At 44.6% G+C, this 26,137-nt stretch overlaps 1 protein-coding gene across 4 annotated transcripts in view; it reads left to right on the top strand.

The window, feature by feature from the left end:
- The window catches only part of PRKCE (protein kinase C epsilon), a 465,420-nt gene that overhangs the window by 384,232 nt on the left and 55,051 nt on the right, over window positions 1–26,137 (top strand). For all 4 annotated transcript variants that reach the window (XM_080685092.1, XM_080685093.1, XM_080685091.1 and 1 more), the window contains one exon: window positions 4,386–4,540. In XM_080685092.1, the coding sequence (XP_080541218.1) occupies window positions 4,386–4,540 (155 nt within the window). The remainder of the gene's footprint in view (window positions 1–4,385; window positions 4,541–26,137) is intronic.

The following is a 26,137-nucleotide window of genomic DNA, read 5'->3' as shown; positions in this document are numbered from 1 at the left end:
CATATTTGCTTACTTTACCAGGAAGCTGGTGTTTTCTTTTGTTTTGTTTTCTACTGATGCCAAGAGGGGATTAATGAGTAGCCGCTGGGTTTGCCAGCTTTCTTTTGATTTCAGTTTATGTAATTAGGCAGTTCCCAGTATGACTTGAGGTTCTCACTCTGTGTCAAAACATGCTTCTCAGATGTGTTAGGTGTGGAGGTCAGAAACAGCCGACTCACTAAATGGAGGGAAGGGAAGTGAAAAACTTACCTTGCTTTAAAACATTCCTGATGATGTAGAAAGGGCTGATTATGTTTCGTGGCATGCAGGTTAAAACTAAATTTTAAAATGGGCTCAAGTTAGCCCTGGCCAGTGTGGCTCAATTGGTTGGAACATTGTCCCATACACCAAAAGGACACAGGTTTGATTCCCAGTTAGGACACATGCCCAGGTTGTGGGTTCAATCCTCAGTGGGGGAGTGTGCAGGAGGCAACCGATTGATGTTTCAATCTCACATGGATATTTCTTCTTCTTCTTCTCCTTCTTCTTCTTCTTCTTCTTCTTCTTCTTCTTCTTCTTCTTCTTCTTCTTCTTCTTCTTCTTCTCCTCCTTCTCCTTCTCCTCCTCCTCCTCCTCCTCCTCCTCCTCCTCCTCCTCCTCCTCCTCCTCCTCCTCCTCCTCCTCTCTTCTCTCTCTCTCTCTCTCTCCTCCCTCTCCTTCCTCCCTCTTCCTTCCTCTCTCTCTAATTTAAAAAAATTTTAATGGGCTCAAGTTAAAATAGCTCAAAACAAGGTTACAAAGAGAAGTAACATGGGGAAATCAACTCTGGTTTACTGTTGAATTTCCAGCATCTAGAGCAAGCATGTCAAACTCACGGCCCGTGGGCCACATGCCTCATTTATTTGGCCCGTGATAGCCTTTGAGTTTGACATGCTTGATCTAGAGCCTTGTCCATGGTGAGTGTTCAATCATTCATGCATTCTACAAAGACATACTAGAGCCCCCTCTGTGCTAGTTCTAGTTGCTTGAGATCAGTAAGGATCTACACTTCCTGAGGCTCATAGGGAGTGAGCAGATTTTTATTGAGTGCCTCTCTAGGTATGGAGTTCAGAGCCAGTGATGATGGAGGAAGAATAAGATGTGTCCTGAAGGAACTGAGCATCTCACGGGAAGTGAGGACATCGGCCCACAAAATGAAAGTGCTGATCAGAGCTATAACTGAGTGGTGGGTGCTGACACAGACAGACCCCATGGGGGTGAAAGGTCAGAGTGGGCACCATCTCCATCTCTGGATTCCACAGGCAGGAGGCTCACTGCAGTGGCTGGCTCGGCTTTAACTCCCTAAGCAGTGAGAACTTGCAGATACAAATATCAGAACACCCTTTGGTTCATGCTGTCTCTTACAGTTAGCTCCCTAACTTTATTTATTCTTTTACCCACACAATGCTTGTTTTTAAAAGAAATTATGGCAGTTTTTCTTTGGGGTTAGGCTAATTCCCTTAAAAAAAACCCACAGTTCCTGCCTTCATTAAGAATACAGAGTACCCGGGGAGAAATACATAAATCAGTTAAACAAATAAAACTTCCACTGTGCTGAATGCTGCAATGAGAACATAGCACACATTAGGGAGAGAAGTCAGGGACAGCTTCCTAGCAGGAACGATGGCTGCACTTAAATCTGGAGGATGAGGAGAGATTGACCAAGTGAAGAGAGAGGGGGAAGCATTCCAGGCAGAGGGGACAGCATGACCAAGGGCCTGGTGGCAGGAGGGAGTTTGCTAATGGGGCAGAGGGAGCAAGAGACAGCTGGAAGTGATATGACTCAGGAGGTAGGTAGGGTCAGACCATATGGGATGCATTGCATATTAAGGAGTTTTCTATTTATTCCAACATGAAGCCTTTAAAGGAATTAATCAGGAGAATGAGAGGAGGAAGGGGGGAGGTTTACAATCAGCATTTCATTTCAGCAGGATACTCTGCCTGTAGTGTGATCAGCATTTTCGGGGGTGGGGGATGGGTGGGGCTGGAGTCAATGTAGAGAGCATTAATAAAAAGGCACTTGCAAGAATCTAGACAAGGGATGATAATTACTTGGGCCATAATGGTGGCCATGAGGGTGGTGGAGATGGGCAGAAGTAGACAAATATGACAGGTTCAAAACAATAAGTACAAAGATACAATAGGTAAATGCAACAGGGCTTGGTGATGAATGTGAGGGATGAGGGAGAGGGAGGTATTAAGAATGAATTTCTGGTTTATGATTTTTACAATTGGCTGAATGGTAAAGCCATGCCCTGAGACATGACCTGGATGAGGACCATTTTGCTGGAGGAAGATTATGAAGTCGGTTTTTAACATGTTGGGTTTGAGTGCCTTTGAGGGCACCTAGAGGGAGGAGCAGAAACTCAGTTGGTTAAATGGGTCTGCAGCTTGGAGGAGAGGCCTAGGATGGAGGTAGACCTTTGTGAGTTCTCTCTGAGTCAAGCTGCATTGGACACTGTGGGTGTGGGTGACATCACATAGCGAGTTCAGAGTGAGTGAAGAGGAGGGTTTAGAACCCAGTCATGTGGGATACCAATACCTAATGCTGGGAGAGGAGAAGCCTGAGAGGAAGCAGGAAGAACCCTGCCAGAAATACAGGGGGGACAACAGCCTGAAAGCCAAGGGAACAAGTGTTTGTTGGAAGAGACAATGATCAGGGAGAAACGCTGGTGAAAGGACAGGAAAAATGAAGACTTGGTAATGACAATAATAACAGCTATAATACCTTCAGAGTCAACAGCACTAGACAGTCTTTGTGGAGCACCAATTATGAGGCAGGCATTTTAACCTGTAATTTAATCCTCATAAGAAGTCTGTAAGGCAGGTCCTATTGTCCTCCTCATTTTTAGAGGAGAAAACTGAGCACAGAGAGATGAAGTCATTAGCCTGGGGTCACTCTGCCAGTAAGTGATGAAATTGGGGTGGGAGCTCTTCCTCCCTCACAGCCGCTTTTCTTCAACGCTGCGTGTCCCAGTGTTGGGAGAAAAAAGGCAGCAAGGCAGGGTGCAGGGAGGGCAGGCTTTTCCTCTTTAAAGATCTGGATTCTTTCAAACACAGCCCAAGAAATAGTTCATGGTTGCTACAGCCCAAGTCCAAGTTGGCAACCCTGGAATGGTGTCGCAGTGGCTGTTCATGATGGCGTGGTTCAGCTACCTCAGGGCTGTGCTTGCCATGTGAGAGGCTAGCGCAAGTGTTCCAGGGCAGTGATTCTCAAAACTGGGGTCCCTGGATCAGCAGCATCAACATCAACTGGGAACTAGCCGATGCAGGTTCTCAGGCTCCATCCCCGATCTTCTGAATCAGGAGTAGAGCCACGAATTCATATTCTAACACAGTTCTGTGTGATGTTGACGCACAAGTTTAGGAATCCTTGTTCTTGGGGATCCTTGGAAAGGAAAACTCCAATGACTTAGGATCCATATACCTCACAGATGCAGAACACCTTGGCAGAGGCCAGATGGAGGAGCCAGCGGTTCTCAGCCCTGGATGCTCATTGGAATCACGTGGGGAGCTTTGCAAACTACTGATGCCTGAGTCCTCCCCTCAGACAGTCCGGTGTCATGGGGCTGGGATTGTCCTGAGCATTCGGGTTTTGACATGAGGATTTGCATGGGGAATGGATGATTGAATGAACGGTCAGCAAGGAAGCCTCTATACTTCAGAGAACAGAATAGTACTCTGGGGAGAAAGCGAGGCAGGTCTTGAAGGGGAAGGGCAGGGCAAGTGGAAGAGAAGCTAGACATTGAGCCCTTTGTGAATAGCAGTAAAGCCTGGAAAATTCTGGAGATTGTGGAGCAGGAGAAGGTCGTCTGAATTTGTAACAATTCTTAACAGCAGACTTAATTTCAAAGAGATGCCAATAATAAAGTAGATCCGCTATCTGCTTCATGAATGAAGTATCATTGAGAGTTTTGCTGTGTCTTAGTGGAAGTGATTCTATGAATTTTGACTGAAAACAATACGCTGACATTCTCCTGGCGGCTTCATTTAGGACTCTGTCTATATGTTAAGAAGGTACTCTGCTCCTCTGACCTCTCAAACATCACCATTTCACCTTTGCTTCATGAACCTTCCACCCCAGCTGAACTGCTCAGTTTACCTGACCCTAAGCATCCCCACATCCAGGCATTTGTTCGTATCTTCACCCCCCGCCCCCCTTCCACACACATACACACACCTCCTCCTTCTCTCCAGGCCTTGCCCTATGTAAAATCCTACTGCCCCTCTCTTTTGCCCCTCCCCCATTCAGAGAGCTCCCCCTTTTTCTAATTTCAGCACCCAGTGTCTTGAAGGTGCCCAGTATGCTGGCCTGTGTGGGCAGCGGCAGGAGGACCAGCTAAATGACATTTTCTCCTTCCTTTCAGGACCGCCTCTTTTTCGTCATGGAGTATGTCAATGGTGGAGACCTCATGTTCCAGATTCAGCGCTCCCGAAAATTCGATGAGCCTCGTTCCCGGTTCTATGCTGCAGAGGTTACGTCAGCCCTCATGTTCCTCCACCAGCATGGAGTCATCTACAGGTAGCTCTTCTTTCCTCCTCTCTTTCCTAAAAGTGAAAAATTAAAGCATTCTCCAGACCCTGGAGCTGACTTGGCTCCTGCCCAACTGGTCTCTTAGTGACCCGCTTTAGATCAGTTGTTTTAATTTGTTTACAGAGGACTTGGGGGGCAGGGGGTGGCGGCTGTTTATCACTGTGAATGTTAATATTTGAATAGCCCCAGGAGACACTCTGCTTGTGCCAGTTTTGATTGAAAGCCCAAGAACGACATTTTAAAGGCCTGGCGCCCAACGACCTTGGGGTGACCTTCATTTCTTTCTCTCCCCACCCTCTTCCTTCAACATCAGGGCATTCTCTTTTCTTTTTCCTTCTGTGCCATGAACTTCCTCCCCTTCCCAATCTCTTGTCGCTTCCTGAGTTTGTTTGGCTTAGTTGTCTCCAGCAGATAGAATCAGAGAAGGAGGAGTTGCTTGGGGGTCTCAGGGTTTATGATCCCAGCCGTGCAGGGGAAGGGAACTAGACAATATCCAACAGGAAGTGACTCTTTGCAGATCATCTAGTCTCTTATTACTGCCCTGTTCCCCGGTCTAAGAAAACATCACACACACACACACACACACACACACACACACACACACACACACACACACACACTTTCCAGTAAGGCAGCAGGACTGTTTACGCAGGCTCTTCTGTGAGGTCAGGAATTCTGGGAGGAGTAAATATTTATAATTAGCAACAAGGACACTAAAGTTCCTTAAGATTTTTTCAGTGACTGTCAATTTCTTGGTTTTTGCTTTCTCCTCCTCTTTTTTATTTTATTTTAATGGGGTAGATTAGCTGGCTTGGTTCATCCCAGAACTTAGTCCCTCACAAGATCTTTACTGGTCAGTAAAACTCCCAGTCTGGGAGCCATGCCCTGACCAAATGTTCGTAAAGGGCTTCTGACCAACTCCTACTGCAGGCTTCCCTTCCTGCTGATATCTCTTAGCTTCCTAAAGGATGCGTCTCTGCTCAGAAACATTCAGTGGTTCCCAATGCGTTGCATAATAAAGCCCATACTTTCTAGCCTGTGTTCATGGCTCTCCACATTGTGAGGTCATTACTTGTTTCCTATTGATGTGTGACAAACTACCAGCTAGAAATCAATGGAGAAAATATCCTTGGGTGAGGACTTAAAAAAAAAAAGAAAAAAAAGAATTGCTTGATTAGATCAGGCCTATCCAGGATAATCTTTTCATTTAACTCAAAGTCAAATGATTAGGAACCTTAATTATAACTGCAAAACCCCTTTGCCTTTGCCCTATAATATCGCATAACCAAGATGGTGATGTCCCATCACCTTTTCCACATTGTTTTAGTTAGAGGTAAGCCACAGTTTCCACCAAGCTCAAGAAAGGGGGGTTATGGGATATGCCAGAGTGTGAGTCATCGGAGGTCACCTTAGCTTTTGCCTGCTACAGCTCAATACACCTTTCTCTTCTCACTTCCCACAATACCCTGTTTTGAACCCACCAAGGTTCTTAGCTTTCCTCAACCTTATTGGCCAATTCCCAACTTCCGTGTGCATATGGCCCTCCTCTCTACCCTCTCTATACAGCCCGGAAGCCTCCTGCACTACTGCCCGCCTGCACAAAGCCTGGTGGCCCAGCCACAGTGAGCCTTCCACGCCCCCCGCCCCCCCACACACACACACACACACTTTTATTTGCAATTTGAGGCTTTCGTGGCTGCACCTACCACTGTTCACTTTGTGCTAGGGTGAGGCATCCATGTGGATTTTTCACTAAGTTGTAAACTCCTAAGGGCCATTTCTTCTTTATTTTAACCCCTTAATCTTTTTATTTTACACAATTTCCTTGACTTCAATTAGTTTAAAACCCTAATCTCTGCCCCCAAAGCAGGTTACAAGCTAGTCAGAGATACCAGGAGTTAGATAGGGGAAAAGATCGCCCATAGTACAAGGCGGTGCACTGTTAGGTGGCATGGCATGAAAAAGAATTGTCATTCTTTGAGATGTCATCCCCATGCCAGCCCTATTAGAGTGGGTGGAGTCATCCGTAGCTGACCAGCAGGGATTCAGAGACTCACCTTAAATAATTTGTCCTGGGCCACAGTTGGTAAGTGACAGGCTTAGCAAGTCTAACTGACTGACTGATCAACAAGCTAATGCTGTACCTCCTGCCTTTTCAAGTCCAAGTCCAAACTCCAGCTTTCTACTTTTCTCCTCCTTTCCATGTTCCTAAAGGAATGCATCCTTCTCACCACCCCTGTGAACACTTTTGCTCTACTGGCTTCTATGAACCATACTTTCTCCCGCTCCCATCTCCTTCCCACCTCTCTGACTGGCTCTCCTCGATCTCTATTACCACCTGTCCTGGCTCCTTCTTCCCTCCAACCCCCATTCGCTAAATTCTGGTTTTCCCCAGGGCCTTCATCTCACTTTATTCTTACCCTGAATACTCTCCTCGAGCAATTTCAACATTTGCATGCCTTCAAAGGACTCCTATGTGCCCGTGACTCTCGTATTATGATATCCAAACCCCAGTTATCTCTAGGACCCCAAAAAAGATCTTTCTCTCAAATGTGTCTCTCAAGACTTGAGCTTCAAGGCCTTCTTCCTTCTTCCCTGGCTAGTTTGCAATGGTTTATAGACTTGACTCACTGCTTCTGGGTTTCTGCCTGTCTGTCTATCCCTCTCCCCTCTATTGTTGCCCAGTAGTCTTTCAAAGCACAGGCTGGTTGTCCCTTGTTCCCTTCCTTGCATCCTACAACCCTTACAGGATAAAGCACTGTCCCCTCACTGGCTTTGGACTCCCTCCCACTGACCCTGGGGCTGCTGTGCACAGCTCTGTGGTTTGGACACAGGCAGGAAGAGCGCAGGCATTGAGTGGGAGGTGGGGCTCTCACTGCTGTGTGGCTGGCTTCTGCCCCAGAAAATGGTGCATTTTCTACCCAGAGGAGATGCCTCTTTGTGTTTCTAACAAAGACACAATATGTGCTAACAAGGCTCTGGTGACCCACAACAATCCTTTCACCACTCCCCCTAACTGTGCACCCCACCATCTAGGTACTCCAGATTATTTGCCATTCTCCCCCAAATACCATTCTCTTTCATTTTTCTGAGCCTTTGTGTCCCCACTGTCCTTGGATTTCCCTTGCTCCTAATCTGTGTCTTGATCAGTGAGTAGCTCCCAGTTCACTTTCTGGTCTGGCTGCCTCAGAGTTCCTGGTTTAAAAAATATGTAGATTCCACCCTGCAAGGTGTGGCTCAGTTGGTTGGAGTGTCATGTCGTCCCATGCCCCATAAGGTGGCGGGTTCCATTCCCAGTCAAGTCACATACCCAGGTGGAGGGTTCAATCCCCGGTCGAGGAGCTTGTAGAAGGCAACCAGCAGCTCTCTCTTTCTCTCTGTCTCTTTTTCCCTCCCTTCCTTCCTCCCTCCCTTTCTCTATCCCTCCCTTCCTGTCTCTAAAATCAATTAAAAAATATGTAGAATCCATAATACTGAGGGAGGGGGAATAGAGAAGGAGTCGATGATTGCTAATATAGGGTTATGGTACTTGTGGGCTCACTATTCTACTTTTGTGCATGTTTTAAATTTACCATAATAATAATAACCTTTAAAAAAGAATAGTGATTCCAGGGTAACATTCCTAGAACTTTTGCTTCTAGTTCTCAGTAGGTCTGGTCTGGGGTTCAGGACTCTATGTTTTTTAAATAAATTTTTATTGATTTTAGAGAGAGAGAAAAGAAGAGGGAGGGAGAAAGAGAGAGAGAGAGAGAGTGAGAAAGAGAGAGAAACATCAATTGGTTGCCTTCCGCATGGGGATTGAACCTGAAACCTGAGCATGTGCCCTGACCGGGAATTGAACCCATGACCTTCAGTGCACAGGACAGCATTCAACCAACTGAGGCAGACCAGCCAGGACATGACTCTATTTTTTAAAGCAATCCTCAGGTGATTTAGGGACCGTAGGTCTGAAAAAAAAAAAAAATGCCATTATGCCTTCAGGGCTATGTCAAATGCTCCTGCTCTGTGAAGCCTTTCCTGCCCACCCAGCCTGTCATGGGAATCATACTGACCCTGAGTGACATAACATTGCCCTGTACCAGCATCTTGCAGGTGCCCTTTACTGACCTTGTATTTTTACATGAAATGCCCTTCTGTGATTGAGAACTCCACACTTGAGTGCTCACCTAGTTGGCCTAGGACAGTCCCCTGCTTGTAGTAGGTGTTCACTAAATACTTGTTCTTCTCATCTACAGCTCTAGAGCTTTCCAGTCCAGTGGGTTGCTACGTCATAGGTGTGTACTTCTTGAAAGTCTGTGTTGGAAGCATTCCTAACATACAACACACAGTTTTTTCCCTTGACACTAAAAGGTCCCCACTTCTTCATATCTTTCCTTTCATGAATTAATGAGGATCATGTGATCTCTATTTCCCATGATGCTTTGTTTTAAGCTGTCAGCAGAAAGCTATTTGGGGTAGTTAGTCTGCAGCTGACTGGAGAGGCAGTGAGTGTGTGTCCTATTGGCTGTCCTGAAGCTCAGGCAGAGTCCACATTTTGTGTGCTACGGGGCTTTATTTGCAAGATTGGCAGAGCCAGTTATTGGAGGAGAACCTCAATGCTGAAGTTGAGATTGAATTTTCCAGCCTTCCTGCTGGAATTTCCACACAAACTAATTAGCGACTAATTGGCCAGTGTTCAAGAACTAAGAGAAGATGACACTTCTCTGGCCGGTGGCTCACACATGCAGGAGGACCCACGCTGACAGGCACGGCCCCCTTTCCTCTGGCCCCTCTCTGTGTCGGGCTCCCCATGCCAGGCAGCCACAGAACACTGGCTCCATGTCCCTTCCCAACATTCCTGGGACGCCTCGGTGGAGGGAGGCATTGGCTCACTGAGAGATGGAGCTTTTGAAGGGAGGGCCTTCTTTCCAAAGTTGGTTCAGGGAACTTTCTCCTCCTCTCCAACATGCTCCATGCTTGTGCGTTTTTCTCTGAGCTGCCCAGTAGCAGTGGCTGACTCCCTGAGAGCACTCCTCTGCCCATGCAGCATGGATAAGGGGATTGTGTGACCTGCCTGGGCCCTGGGAGGAGAATGAGGCTTGGCTACAGGAATGCATCTCCTTCTTTCATAATCTGGAAGGCAGGAGCTCTGCAACAGAGGGTGGCAAAGAACATGGCCTCTGCCACCCTGGCCCAGTGTCTTAACGTTTTATTTTACACCTCAGTGTCGTCATCTACAAAGTGGGAACAGTTGTTGTCCCTGTCGCATGAGATTGTAAGGGTTTAGTGAATTGATAGGTCTAAATAATTTTGAATAGTGCCTGCCACACTGTAAGTTCTCAATAAAGCTTAGCTAATGTTATTATATCATGAATTGATTTTTATTAAGATGAAAGAACTTTAGAGATCTTTTATCCAGCCCTGACTTCAAAGGGGAGTCCTGGAATTGCAAGGGGGGGGGGGGGGGGGGCGGGGGGATGTATTCCTTCCTTCCTTCTTATAAAATGAAAACTCCTTTAAATATATATATAGTAGTCATAGGAAAAATAAAAATGTAAGCAGCAAAGAAAGGTATAAAATCAGTTTTCCCTCTACCGAACTTGTAGTTCCCCAGGAATTTATTTAATTTGGGTATTAAATAATATATTACCCTAATATATTTATCCCAGGGTAAAACAGTTGAATAGTGTCTAGAAAATTCAAGAAATCTTGTGGAGCAAGTTCCTGAACCTCCTTCCATTGGAGCCTTTCAGATAACCCTGCCTTGTCTCCTTCATGTGGGAGTCGAGAGTGGTGGCTGGAGGTCCAACTGTAGAGGTAGAGGTGAAGGGTATGAAAACATGTGGGAAATGACAAGGTACTTTATTTATGTAAAGTATTATTAGTGATTAACATTTGTCACTTGGAGTACTAAAAGTTGGTCTTTATCCAGCAGAAGAGGAAGTCTTAAGTTCTAAAGCTCTCTTGCTCTTTAAGTTCTCCAAAACTTTTGGTCTTTAATGAGCCCTCATCACCACTCCCCAGGAGTCAGTCTGCCCCGAGCCTGTGTGTGCTTGAAGCCAGAACTAGGTGAGCAGTGGGGAGACAAGAGGAGACAGGATGTTTCTGCTTTGGCCCAGGCTAGATCACTCTGTACTCAAGAGGTGCTTAGAAAAGGCTTTCCTTGTTTATGATGATGTTTATGAAAAGTCAAATAAGAATTAAGAGCAGCCCTAGCTGATTTGGCTAGAGCCTCAGCCTGTGGACTGAAGGGTCCTGGATTTGATTCTGGTCAAGAGCACATGCCAGGTCATGGGCTCCATCCTCAGTAGGGGGCGTGCAGGAGGCAACCAATCTATAATTCTCTCCTATCATTGATGTTTCCATCTCTTTCTTCCTCTCCCTTCCTCTCTGAAATCAATAAAAAAGAAAAAGAAAAAGATTAGGGCATGAAGATTTAGTGAAACCTCAGAGTACCTAATAAGCCTGAGTCTTAAATGGCTTGTCCTCTCCAGGTCTGGGGGACAAAGCCCAAAAGAAGGGGCTTAGAAGGGGTTTCCCTTGGAAAAGTTGGAGATGTACTGAGGGCTGTAGCTGCACTCTCCAAGCTGGGCCTCCCTGGAAAATGCATATGAAGTTGTGATGTAAACTGTAGTCTTGCCTTCCTGCTAGTCAGAGGGGGCAAAGTATCTGCCTACCTCTATCCCTGGGATCAGCTCCTAGTATTGGCACAGAGGGCGTTTCCTGACATGGATGAAGTCTCCAGTTAAATCCTGTGTTAATAGGTGGAAGATCTAATATTTAGAGTCTCATTGTCTTTCAATTAATCTAATTCTACAAAACAGGGGAGGAGGAGAAATTGGGGTGATGCCTTTTTCCTTCCCAGTCTTCTAGGACCTATCCCTTCAAAAATCACTGAGGGCTCTTGGGGATCTGTTTCCCCACAGAGTGTTGTTCTCAGCTGTCAGCATTTCCCCACCCATAGAAAATGATATCTTATTTTTAATTTATCATTTAAAAATACATATACTAACTTTATTTCTACCTTCTTACAGTCCCTAGTATCACATCTGGTAAGAATTCTTATCTTCTGCCATCTTCACCTGAAGTAGAAAATGGTATTTTAATATAAAACTCCAAAGGATCTAAGGGCTGAGTGTGTAATGGGAGGATACAGTTACCATGGCAGGAATCTCAGTTGTGAATGTCAGATCAGCGAGGGCCTCAGAGACACTCTAATCCAACTCCATTTTATAGAGGGAACTTGGAAACCAAAACTGGGCAGTGACTCGCCCAGGTTTACATAGTGAGGTGTTATAAAGCTCAGATGTTATTTTAATCAAAGATGTACATATAGATAAAGTCAAACTGTTCTACCAGGTGTTTAAATAAATAAAAAACTGCTTTCTGCCCTCCCTTCCAGTTTCTCTTTTACAGAGACAACCACTTTCAGTTCTTTTAGCTGACACTTTGAGTATAGACCTGTGTATTTGTAAATAACATGCATTTGTTGTTCCTTTTTAAAAACTTTATTTTAGGCATTATCTAGAGACTTTCCACTATGAAAGTGAGAATTTAGCACTTTGTCCCACCCTTCCCATCCTCCCATCCTCTCACTAGAGTTTACTGTAATTTTGGTTAAATGAATATGCATTGTATACATTATTATGACTGTGAAATGTGACTTGGAACTAAGCCATTGGTTTAATTACTTTTCCTTTCCTATACAATTTCTTTGTTTTCCCCGCAGATAAGAAGTATCTGTTGGCTCTATGTGTTATTATTACTTAACTCAAATGCTCTATAGGTTGTCCACATCTCCCTTCAGGATGTTGAAGTGTCATAGGTAGTCTATCAATTTTATATCCCTGGATAAATTTATCCCAAAGCCTTCTAAACTGTTCTAGTCTGAATGGTTGTCCTCAGTGTCTGTTGCATAACTGTCACCCAGGCATCTCCCTGCATTGTTGTCCTAGCACTTCCCTTTTGCTTCTTTCTTATGTGGAAGGTCCTGTCTTTTTTATTCCATGTCTCCTCTTCCTGGGTATACTCCCTAGATGTGGTACAGCAACCCCAGCAGTTTTCTGAGAAAGAGTATGGGAAGGAAATCTTTGAGACCTTCCTTTTATATCTAAAATCATCTTTGTCTTACTCCCTAGCTTGATAAAGAATTTGACTGGGTATAGAATTCTAGATTGAAAACAATTATTCCTCAAAATTTCTTATTGTTTTATTGCCATCTAACTCCCAGTGTTGGCATTAAGAAATCTAAAAATATTTTGATTCTTGATCCTTTGAAAGGACCTGTTACTTTTCTCTGGAAGCTTGTTATTTACTTAACTAGAGGCCCAGTGCATGAAATTAGTGCATGGGGGGGTGGGGGGGGGTCCCTCAGCCTGGCCTGCACCCTCTCGCAATCTGGGACCCCTTGGGGGATGTCTGACTGCCAGTATCGGGCCTAAACTGGCAGTGGGACATCCCTCTCATAACCCGGGACTGCTGGCTCCTAACCGCTTGCCTGCTTGCCTGCCTAATCACCCCTAACCACTCTGCCTACCTGCCTGATCATCCCTAACCACTCATTTGCCTGCCTAATTGCCCCTAACCACTCTGCCTGCCTGCCTGATGCCCCTAACTACTCACCTGCCTGCCTGATTGCCCCTAACTGCCTCTACTTGGCCCCCGCCACAGCGGCTTCATCTGGAAAGATGTCCGGAATGACGTTCAGAAGGTCGTTCGGCTGTCCGGTCTAATTAGCATATTACACTTGTATTATTATAGATGATGTGGTGTAGGCCTATTTTCATCTATTTCACTGAGCCCTGGATAAATCTTTTCAATTTGGAAAGTCATGTTCTTTAGTTCTGGAAAATGTTTATTTCTTTATTGATTCTTTCTCCTCTGTTTTCTCTTTCTGGACCTATCATTCAGATATTGAACTAGTTAACTTAGGGTTCATAGTAGACAAATCTTGCTGACCACTTAGTTGGGGAACCTTGAGCATCAGTCTTTTGGTACCTTTCGTCTGAGAGTGCTCAGATTACCCTGGGAAGACACTTCCGGAGTCCTGCCTGGAGAGAGAGGGCATGGCAGCCAATACCGTAGGAGCCAAATGAGGGAAGAGAGTTGGAGTGTCCAGCTCCTAGAATATATGTGTCCATGTAATTTGCTTCTTTTCAGTTCTTTCCCTGGTGCCTGTCCTTTCTCCCTGTTCCACCCTGAGCCTGGAGACCCTCTGTTTCTTTTCTCTAGAAAAGTTTAAACCTCTGGGGGCAGGGAAAGACCTGTGCAAAGTAAAGAAAAATATCTAGTTTATAATTGCTTTTCAGCCAGATATCTTTATTTTGTCTCTCTCCATATCACCCTTACTTCCAGAGATAACTGTTACTGCACATTCCTGAGCTTTGGTGGAACTTAAGGGGGGAGATTCTGCAGCATAAATTTGATTGTTCTTAACTTTCCCCATTGCCGCTTTAGGATTCAGCTCTTTTGGGGTCTACAGAGTCATTTACCACTCATCCCTTTGCTTTCCCATTTCCAGATTTATGTGCTATTGTTTCTTCTCTTTTTCTCCTCTTTTTGGCTATTAAAGCCTTTGTGTGCCCTAACCGGTTTGGCTCAGTGGGTAGAGCGTCGGCCTATGGACTGAAAGGTCCCAGGTTCGATTCCGGTCAAGGGCATGTACCTTGGTTGTGGGCACATCCCCAGTAGGATGTGTGCAGGAGGCAGCTGATCGATGTTTCTCTCTCATTGATGTTTCTAACTCTTTATCCCTCTCCCTTCCTCTCTATAAAAAATCAATAAAATATAAAGCCTTTGTGTATAATTTTGGGAAGAAGAGCAAAATAGTTGTGGGTAGTCAAGCTACCCTCTATCCAGAAGTCAGTAGTAATAATAACAACAACAAAAATAGCGGGCCTATCATACAGGGTTGTTGTGATGATTAAATGAATCACAAAGTGCTCAGAATTGTGTCTGGCTTGTAACAAAGGCTAAGTGTCTTGTTGTTGTTGTTGTTGCTACTATTGCTGTGGCACTCTGTGATTCATTTAATCATCACAACAACCCTGTATGGTAGATCCCGCTGATACCCGTGGGATTTAGGCTCTTCCCAAAAAAGGAGATCCTGCCCATTCCCACCCCATTGCTGCCACGGTCAGGTCACCATGTCCCGTTGCTGCCAGCTGCAGTTTCACATGGGAAGCAACCTTGTATGCTGGAGACAGTGCTTTGAGTTTGGAGTCAGAGAACTGGGGTGGAATCCTGGGCCTGCCTCATCTTTGTTGTTTCTTTTTTGGGCAGAATACTTAAACTGTTTGAAATGTAGTTTCCTCATTGTACCATGGGAATTAAAACACGAACCTCCCTGGAAGGGAGATTTCTCATGTTTTGAGAATTACATGAGGAAACAGTTGCAGAAGTGCCGAGTACAATCCTTAGTACCTAGGAGGCTCTCTAAGTGTTGGTTGGATGAATGGGTAGCATAGGGTTATGGAGTCAGCGTATGTTATGGCTGAATTGTGTCCCCTCCAAATTCATATTTTGAGTTCCTATTCCCCAATACCTTATAATGTAACTGTATTAGAAGATAGGGCCTTTAAAGAGGTAAAAAGTAAAAATAAGATCATATGGGTGGGCCCTAGTCTAATATGGCTGGTGTCTTTATAAGAAGAAGAAATTAGGACTCAGAAATGTATGAAGGGAGACCATGTAAAGAAACTAGGGGAAGACCCATCTATAAACCATATTTGAAAGGCCTCAGAAGAAACCAGTCCTGCCAGCACCATGATCTGGAACTTCTAGCTTCCAAAACTGTGAGAAAATAAATTGTTATTGTTTAAGTCATCCAGTCTGTGGTGCTTTGTTGTGGCAGCAAACTAATACAGAGGACCCAGGATCAAAGCACAGCATTGCCACTTACTAATGGGCAAATTACTTAGTCTCTCTGAGCCACAGTTTCCTCAGCTATAAAATGGAGCTGATAATAGATATTACATCAAATAAGATGTAGTTTGGGCATACATTGAAAGATTTAAATAAGCTGATGGACATAGAAGGGCCTCAGGAAGTTGTTTGGGGCCCAACAAGGCTGGGGGAAAGTATAGACACACTAGCAATGGTGACAGTGAAGCAGTGCCCCTATCTCGTGGGAGCAGGGTGGTGGACATGTGAGGTGGTGTCCCCCTTGCAGGTTAAGGGCCATCTAGGGCAGGGCCCCGATTCCGGAGAAGGGAGGCTCTCCCTGGCAGTCTGCCAATACCATGACCCCTTGGGGACCTTGGGATGGGATAAGTAAGTACTGATCAATGCACATGGCAGTAACCAACGGGCTGGGACAGCTGACAGATGTGCTTTCATTGGAAAGCTGCAAAGTCTGCCTCAGCCTCTCTGTTGGGCTCCCTTTGTAAATGTCCATCTTCATGAGCACCCCACCACCTGGTCCCTACATGACCTGTTTCCGCAAACAAACTGATTTTAGAGATGTGCATTTTGCCTGGCCAGTGTGGCTCTCTGGTTGAACGTCAACCCAGGCACCGAGAAGTCACTGGTTTGATTCCTGGTCGGGGCATGTGCTCTGGTTACAGGCTCAATCCCCAGAAGGGGGCATGCGGGAAGCAGCCAATCAATGTTTCTCTCTCATTGATGTTTCTCTCTCTCTCTTCCTTCTCTCTCTCTCAAGTCAATAAAAACATATTTTTAAAAAAATAGAGATGTGCATTTAGGTAATGAGAGTCATTCTCTCTCTACCATGTTGTATAATTGAGGGACTTGTCCTCCTGATAATGGAATGCTAAATATTATCATGGTTCTTTCAGGAATAGTCGCTTTTTTGTAGGTCCACAAGACCTTTACCCCCACTTGGTTTTTGTGGTGTCACCTGCCCATGATAGTGTGGGGTGAAGTCACTGTGATGTGATAAAGGGGAGGGGAGGAGAAAGTAGAGACTGAAGAGATTGGGATGAAAGACAAGTTTACATTCCTCTAAGAAAGCCATGTCATTGCTGACCAGAGCAGAAGAAGAATTCTGACTCCCACTGACATCGTAGGTTCAGGGCGAACAGGAAGTTTGGACCCAGAGGGAAATTTCTGATTAAATTTGTTTGAGTGTTTCAGCTGGTAGTGTGTGTTCAAAGAAAAAATTATTAGGGACCCTACTTTTGTGTCTCTCATGATACCTACCATAGAGCTGAGAACCAGCATAGTGGTAAGGACTCTTGGGCTCAAACTCTGTCTCCACTGCTCACTAGATATAGGATCTTGAGCCAGCAACTTACTTAGCTAAACCTCAATTTTTTCATCTGTACAATGGGGATATTACCTCCCTCAGAGAGATACTATGAGAATCAAATACATGTTAATGCCTGTATAGTAATTAGGATTGTGTCTGGTGCCGAGTAAGCACAGACTACATGTTAGCTGTTGTTATTCCTGTCGTTATTGTTCTATTTCACACATGGCTGATGGACAGTTGATAAGATTCACTTTGTCCATCTTGAAAATTTTACCCTGAATGTATCCTGCCAGCTGTCAAACTGATGAAAACACTTTGTCAGGTTAAAGTCTTCCAAACACCAGTTAGTTTGAGGAGTTGGGACCTGTCTTATGAAGGAAATTTAGTATGTGTATATTAGCTTTTATTTTATGACTATGCAGTGCTCTACAGAAAGTAGAAATCTTAGAACATGTATTAGTGCGATGTATCCAAAAGTAGAACCTGAATTCTCCTAGACTTAGTCATTTCGATATTGTTTCTTCAGTGCTTTTGGCTAATGATTGAGCTACTAAAAATGGGAATTGTTTTAGCAAACAATGGGTGGCTTTGCTACATGTGAGCAGAGTCTGTGCGACTGTCTGAGCTGGTCCCGCCGTCTCTGTGGGCTCTGGCTGAGTCCAAGATGACTTGGGGTGGGATTGGGGTAGGGTACCTTTGCATGTGGAGGCCATAGGGGCCACACTTAAATGGCTTTGCTTCCCTCTTTGGTCATGTGGTAATAGGCTGACCATCCCTGCAGATTGTCATATAACAAGAAGTTGGGACACTTTCTTGCTCAGGCTTCTGCAATAACTCCATGTTGTTTCAGGATAACTTCCTCACTCAGCTAGCCCATCCCCAAGCTTGATCCTCTCACTAGCTTCATCTCTGGGATTTGCACACAAGTTCCTTTCTATGCCCCCTGTCTTCCCAAGTGCTCCTGCTGCCAAGCTCCTCCTTAAATCTCTTCTCAAGCCTAACAGGTATCTTCATCAACACAGCCACACCCAGCATGCATTTATTACCTAGATCAAGCATGTCAAACTCAAAGGCTAACATGGACCAAATAAACGAGGCATACAGCCCGCAGGCCACGAGTTTGACATGCTTAACCTAGATCTTCAACATCAACAATCACAGCATGACCACTCCCTTTGCCTAGAAATACCATACTTTTCCCTGGAATATCATGCCTCCTTTTTTACTATTTTTTCTAACCCTTCCCAACCCTTAAGATTCAGCTTCAGCTCATTTCCCTTGACCCTGTCAAGTAAAGTTAGTGTCTTCTTCCTCCTGTTGGCATTGCATCTTCTACATTATATTAGAGCGTTATTCACAATATAGTGTAATTTTCTTGGTTGGAAGTTCTTATACACTGAGTGGCCAGATTATTATGATCTCTGAATGCATAATAATCTGGCCACTCAATGTATATCCTATATAATAAAAGGCTAATATGCAAATTGTCCCCTCGACCAGGAGTTCGACCAGCAGGCAGGCTGGCCAACCGCCCATGTCCCCTCCCCCTGGCCAGGCTGGCCGGACCCCACCCATGCACAAATTCATGCACCGGGCCTCTAATACACACACACACACACACACACACACACACACACACACACACACACACTCTGAGTGGCCAGATTATTATGCGTTCAGAGATCACCATAATCTGGCCACTCAGTGTAGAGCTTTCTCAGATTATGCTAAACTTGTGATTTTACTCAATGGCTCTTGATTTCTTGGCCAACCTATTCAAATGTACCCAGAAAATACCCACAATACCTACAGGGAGATGGAGGGATTTTCTAAGCATATTTGGCCATAGGACATGTTTTCAAATGTACTTCTTGCTGGACCTCCTTTCTGTGTGCCCTGCCCCATTCCACGGGTCTTGTTATACTACATAGTGTCTCATGGGTGAAGCGCTGCCATGGAAACAACACTCTAACTGCTACCTCAGCTGGGCGACCTTAGGCAAATTACTTCTCCTCTCTGAACCTCAGTCCCTATGACAGCTGGATTGATGATCTGGCTTTGTGATCCCAAGATTGTTGGTCTGCGAATGACCTGAACAGAATCTAAAAATGGACCTCTGAAATGGCCTTTCCGAATGACTTCAGTGGGGCTCTGAGGGAAGTGAATCTAAGGAGCAAGAATGCCCAGTGCCTACTGGGAGGGAGGGTGTAGAGGTCCTGGCCCACGATTCCCACGATTCCGTGGAATGTGAGATTTCATCAGCAGGTGGCCCATGCTCTGCTTCTCTGAGTATCAAATCACTGTAGGTGGGTTTCCTTTCTTTAATGTATACAGAGTCCTCCCTTTCAATCAAACAAATAGTTCTCAGGGCTCTGATGTTGCCAAGTTGAGTGAACGTTAATCCCTGTGGTGAGCAGAGCTCCCCCAAGGAGCCAAAGCCCACCACAGAGACAAGAACTGGCTGAGAAGCAAGGCTGCTTGCCTAGAACACCGTGATCCCGTTGGGATGGAGACTCTCATAACCATGGGCCAGAACCCTCTCGGAGGTGATCCATCTCTCAGAGGAAACTCCCTCCATTGTTGGAAATCTGCTAATGTAAGAGCATTCATCCAAAAGGGATTTTTGTTTGGGTTTGTACCTTTTCTTGAGGAGCAACCAAGAAAAAGTCTCTGCTGTTTGGAGAGCGGTATGTTTAAGCAGACACTCATTTGTTCAGCCAATAACGATGGTTTAACCCCCTTAGTGTGTCAGGTGTAGGCCTTCCAGATGCAATGAACAACAAAAAACACACGTTCTCTGCCCTCTTGGCAGTTTGGGTGGGGATGGCAGACAATAAAACAAGCAGTAACGATAAAAACTGATAAGGATGACGATAGGACAAAGATAGGTTGCCAGGGAACCACATCGTGGAGATACCTCAGCTAATTGGAGAAAATCAAGAAAGGCTTTCTAGGGAAAGTGACCTCTCCCAGTGTTACTGTAGGCAACCGGCAGTCCTGGTTGGCCTGGCTGGCCACTTTGGAGGGGCCACCCAGGGGCCATGCAGAGGATGTGGGCATGTTGGGATCCAGGGGTGCCCCACAGACTCCAACTGGCTACCTAGATGTGTGGGCACATTGTTCAGCATTAGGAAGTGGGCTGAGGGCTGCCGCATCTCCAGGCTTCCTGATGGCAGGTCCTGCAGCCCCACCTCCCATTACTGTAGACAATCAGGGAGTGCTGGGGAGTCTCCCCCATTAGCCAAGATGGCAGAGGGGGAGGTTCTTATACTGGGCAGGCCAAAGCTAGAAAGGTGAATGGAAAGGACCCAAGCCACTGGAAGCTGGCAAGATAACGGAAGAGATAAAAGGCCCTTCCCTCCGCATCCCTGTAAGAAACCTGGGCTTGAGCAGGAAGGTGAGATGGTCAGTGAGAATTCTGTGATATACTGATATGAGTTTAAAAATTATGGTGAATTAGAGTAATTGTCTAAATGACCTGAAGCCAAGAAAAGCGCAGGATTTGGAGAAATAGGGTTTGAGGCCTTAATTATATATACTTAGGGATCCCTTTCCCCAAGATTATATGCTGTAGATGATCCCAGGAAACCTTGTCTCGCTGGCCTGGACTGCAGCAGAAATGCAGGGACAGTTCCATGGAGGCCTCAGCCTGCCCTGAGCAGCGCCCTCCACGTGAGTCAGGTGCCAGGACAATTTCTCTCTCTGATATTCCTCCTTGACCACAGTGCAGTTCAAGCCTCAGTCCTAGGCACTGGAGAGTGATGCTTGGATAAAGTAGCAGAGAAATATTATTTCACAAGTTATCAACTATCCAAAGCCAGAACCAAGGTTCCAAGCTTAGCCTGTCACCTTGAACTCTCAATGCCTGATCTTGCCAGCGTCACAGAGAGGGCCTGTTGCCAGACACCACTTCCCATCCTTTCCAGGTTCTTGTGAGTTAGTAGAAGTGATGGTTATTGGTGAGAGTCTGAAAACCTAACTTATTTTTTTGCACAAAGAAATGCATATCTCATAAAACCCAAATCCCCAGTGAAAAATGCCCACCAGTATGTTTTGTCCAGAGATTTAAGCCACTGAACACATACCTGGGAAAATGAGCTGAGGGGTGTAAAGAACCCAGGAGCCCAACTTCCCTGAAGATTCCACAGAATTCTCCAGTGTGGACTTGATTGTGTAGGGTGCATCTGTGTGTCTGGCCATTGGTGAGAGACATAACTTTGCAAGCAGAAGGCCATAGCACTTTGGAGCTATCTATATTTCATCAGTACTTGCTTCAAAGCTACCAAGTTCTTTTAGTGTGTTTGTCTGAATTATAAATCAGTGTTTTCAATGGAACCAAGACTCAGAGCTATAATTAGGACCTGCTTGGAATCAGACACAGGCTTCTTTCTCCCTCTGTAATTAACACCCCATCACAGACGGCACTCTGGGGAACACAGCTGAGAGAGAGTTTTCCCATCATTTGCCACCTTTTCTTTTATCTTTGTATGTGACTCTTCATCTTTGTTGTGTATGTCGTTGTTTTTTCAATATAAGACAACTAAATTCCTTACTTTTAGGAAACAAAGGCCTAAAGTTACAGAGGGAAAGATCTTGCTTTATAGTGTTACAGGGGCAAGAGGGTTGGGGTGAGATTTCCCCAAAAGGTGAATGAGCACTTGCCCAGTGGCTTATGGGATTTCAGAGTGTAGTAGGGATGTAGTGCTTGCTCTATCTCAAAATGTTTCCATTTTGTTGGTCTTGTCTCCCCAACTAAATTGTTAGCCCTTGGTTAGGGACTATAACCTTGTCCTCCAAGATGCCCAGCCTGGGGCTGTGTATGAGGTGAGCCTGCTTCAGGGAAAATAATCCTGTTTGGAGGTGGGCACATTTCTATAGATGGAGAATGTCAAATGGGAGTTGCCTTTTAGAACTTCTCAGAGAGCAGCATGCACATGTGGACATGAGCCACTTGGCAACTACAACCCACAAGAGAAGCCTCAGGATTCTAACCTAAAACATCCCTGTGAATAAGTAATAAGCAGTTTGGTAGCCATGACCTGGATGCTTCCATTCCAGTTTCAAATAAAATCAGATGAAGAAAAATGGGAAGGGAGATTGGAGAGCTGCTAGGGTAACCTGGTACTATGGACATAATTGATGGATTTGGTCTGTGCTCATAACAGTGCTAATTTCACAGCCTTCATGTGCTTACTAGCCAAGTTTATGGTCCATATGATTGTCCATCTTCACTCTCTCTCTGGTTGGCCAGAGACAATAATTTTAAAATCACAAGTAATGCTTTTTTTCTGAGAAGAATGTCTGTAACAACAACAACAACAACAACAACAAACAACCTCCTTGGAAGCCAGGCTAGAGAAATGGGACGGTTAAAAACATCCTAGACTAAAATTAGGGGAAGGAGAAAGAGGAGCTAATGAGACTGTACGGACTGCAATGGTTGGGTTTGGAGATGGGAAACTGTGGATAGCAGAAAGACATTTCATTTGGATTTAACAAATTTGGGGGTGGTTTTTCTTACTATTGTTTAAAGGGAAGCCTGTGGTACAGGAAATTATAGGTCAAATTTCACATAATAAAAAACATGAAACAAAGGATTTTATCTTTAGTAGCTAAGAACCCAATTTAATGTTTGAAGGAAAGTGGAGGGAAACCAATTGACTGTCAAAAGTACTATAGAGTCCTGTTGAATTAGCTCTTCCAGAAAGCCTGGGAGGGCACCAGGAGGCTGGAGTTTCTCAATTCTGCCATGAGGAAATAGACTGAATTTTTTTTAAAGCAAACATACCAGAGTTTATACAGCCAAGTAAGTATTGTCATCTCCTTTAAAAGTGTCCTCCTGGGAGATTTTATTCTCAGGGCAAAAGTACTGCTTTTACTTTGGATATTTGTATACGCCTCTCTAGGTTTTTCTTCTTTTTTCTTTTTTTAAAAAATTTCTTTATTGATTAAGGTATCACATATTTGTCCTCATCCCCCCATTCCCATCCCAAACCCCTCCCCACACATGCCCCCACCTCACTGTTGTCCGTGACCACTGGTTAGGCTTATATGCATGCATACAAGTCCTTTGGTTGATCTCTCCCCCTTACCCCCACCCTCCCCTACCTTCCCTCTGAGGTTTGACAGTCTGATCGATGCCTCCCTGTCTCCGGGTCTGTTTTTGTTCATCAGTTTATGTTGTTCATTATTTCCCCTAGATGAGTGAGATCATGTGATACTAGAAATACACTTAAAAGAACTGAAAATGAGACAAGCAATAATGGTTATGCTGAGAGGCAAATGAATCAATCTGTAGTGAGTTTCTTTCTGGGCCAACAGTTCTTTTGAGTCCCAATTTCAATGTCAAACAGTTCCTTATGTGTACATGTCAGCAATGATATTTCTGTTCTGGATGGTGGACAAATGGTGGTAATGCAGGTCCAACCCTCTCTGGTTTGGTCCTGGGCCACCTGCCACGACGCACAGCTGCTGACTGCTAGTATGGCAAGGCGTCGTCAGCGTCTTCCATCTCTGGACTGTTTCTCTTCTGTCTTCATGGCTGGAGCAGTCCTGTCAATTCCTCTCTGTTGTAGGAATCCACATGGTCTTGGAGTTGTTTTCTGAAAATATACAAAATATACAAACATCTTCTCGGCCAAAAGTTAATAAAGGAATCTTTTCTATAAATTTGACTTGGGATCCTTTTTCATTTTTTGCCCGAATGGTTTTCCTTTGGCTTGTTTTGACACCATGTGTGTTTTTCATGGGTGTCTTGCTGTTGGCATTACAAATGAAAGTTAATTTTCTAAAGTGAAAATTTTCTAGATGTAATTTACTTACAGGATATTTTTCCTTACATGATATTCTTCTACTATCCCCCCTTTTTTATGTAAATATTAGGTGGCTTTTGGAAATTTTATAATGTAGTCTTGATAGCTTTTAAATTTTAATTTTTTGCACTAAAATATGACTGCTTTAGGTTCATTACATGTTACACAATTTTACCATGAGATGAACTACCAATAAAAATTTTAGTTAACACTTGAATAGTGTCTTTTGTGTCTAGTAGTCCTCCTTTGGGGGTAAATCTGATTTCTAAAATCATTTTACATAAAAACAACATATATATATATATATATACACACACACACACACACACACACACATATATATACACACACACACACACACACACACACACACACACACACATATATATATATATTAAAAGCATAATATGCTAATTAGACTGGATGTCCTTCCAGACGACGCTGGGGCTGCGAAGGAAACCCGGGTCCTGGGTGCCTGCGGATGGCCAGAGGGAAGTCTGGGTCCCGGTGCCTGCCGGTGGCTGGAGGGAAGCCCAGGTCCCAGGTGCCAGAGGGAAGCCGGTGCCAGCAGCTGGGGGAAGGAAGGCCTATTCTTGCAGGAATTTCGTGCATCAGGCCTCTAGTAGTATATATGAAAAGCCCGGCTTTTTCCAAGTGACTTTGAAATGATAGATTCTGAAAGAAATTCTACATAAGGTCCAGCAAGCAAGTAGGCAGAGGCAGTAGCCTCAGTACTTTGCACAGTAACTTCCAGGGAACCTTGCAGCGGTGGCCTGGCTGGGGGATGGCCCACCTGTGAGCAGGCACACCTGGGGAGGATGGGATCCTGGCTCTGCATGCTGGCCAGTTCATTTTCCCTTCTGTGATTTCCTCATTTAAAAAATACCCACCTCATGTGATTATTATGAATGTCAAATTAGGTAATGCTTGAAGAACACATAGGAAGGGCTTAGGAACCACTTATTGTTATTATTCTCTTATAATACCTTAATGTGGAGCCAGGTATGTGGTTGGTAATCACTTTATATTGGTCAACTGGTTGCAAGGTTGCTGCTGAAGATGTCAGATTTGGACTTGAATGTAGACCTGTGTTTGAAGATTAGAGTCACCTGAGGTAACTGGAGAAGGAAACATCTCTAATCCTTCTTCTTGTAAAACTACTCCAGAATGGCATTTATTTACCTCAAAGTAAATAGTAGTTGATGAAATTGACCATTCCATCAAACAATGGAACTAATATGAACAATAAGAAAAAATGTTAAGTAGCATGGTAATTGAAGAATAAATGGTCAGAGAGTCAAGTAACCTGTAGGTTCATCTTAGAGGAAAACATCCTGAATGGTCACCTTAGGACAGTGTTGGGCAGTTGTCAGCTGGAGAAACTCCTCTGTGGCCTCGTCTCTGAAAACCATGAAGTCATTTGTTTAACTTGGGCATGAGAGGCACCGCCAAGAAGAAAACCCACCTGAAGGTCCGCAAAGAGGAGTGGGCACTTGCATAGTTGCGGGACAGGGTGGAGAAAGAGTAAATACCCAAGTTTGGCCAGAGATCTCGTCACCTTTTTATAACCATCTTAAATTGGTAAAGAAGGTGTTCCCAGCTTTTCAGAAGGTTTGAAAGTGAAACTAGATACTGGCAACTGTGAAAACAGTATGCTGACTGCAAACACCAGTGATATAAGCAAGATATTAAAAGTTGGGGTAGGGGGGCGGGCAGAGACACAGTAGAGCACACCTTTCATGGGAAGTGTAGAAGTAAAAAAGAAAAGTGGAGATGAGGCTGTTGGATGATTACTGCATGATCATTTATTTCAATAAAGAGGCCCCCAATGCCCTCATAACCACAGAAGACAAAGCAGGAAGAAAGGGACTTAAAGCCAAAGACATGGAAGGGGAGCCATAAAGAAGAAGACTTTCCTGCCTTTGTTGAGGATGAAACATAAGAGTGAGGGTCCCTTGTGATGAACAGGAGTAGCTATGGGACCTGGAGGTTTAGGCGTTGTCCTGTCCAAAGATGGGCCGGGAGCACTGACCCCAGGGGACTTCTGAGAAAGGGGATCTTTGACCCAAGACCCTCTTATTTGAACAACTTGATTAAATCTCATCCTGAGGCAGGCAGAGCAAAGATTCCTTCTGAGGATGCTGGGCTCTACATGGGATAGGATGGTGTGGGTTGTGGGGAGGTCGGTCTCAGGGACTTGGCTCTGGGGAAGGAGCGGCAAAGGGCTCGTGGAGATTTTCCTTCCACTGGCTCCTTGGAACCATGGAACCAACCCAATAAAATTAGCAGAGAGCTAAGTAGGCAGATTTGTGGGTTTGGAGGCATAATTAGTTCTGTTTCCCTCTAGTCTTGACCTAACTAGAGTTCACTGGGTATGTAATGGAAAAAAAACAACCAGCTTGATATAAAAATACAGGAAATGCCTGCAATCACTGCTGATTACAGTAGCAGCTTTCCTTCTGTTATTTTTGTGAAGGAGGAGAAAAAAAAATCAGTGTTTGTTAGGTTTGGTTTGGTTTTTCTTTTCCTTTTTTTTTTTTTTTTTTTTTTTTTCCCTTTTCCTAAATGGTAGAAACAATTCGG

This window comes from Plecotus auritus, assembly GCF_963455305.1.
Source record: "Plecotus auritus genome assembly, chromosome: 8".
In the NCBI taxonomy this organism is placed as follows: domain Eukaryota; kingdom Metazoa; phylum Chordata; class Mammalia; order Chiroptera; family Vespertilionidae; genus Plecotus; species Plecotus auritus.
This window is presented reverse-complemented; position numbering and strand designations above follow the sequence as displayed.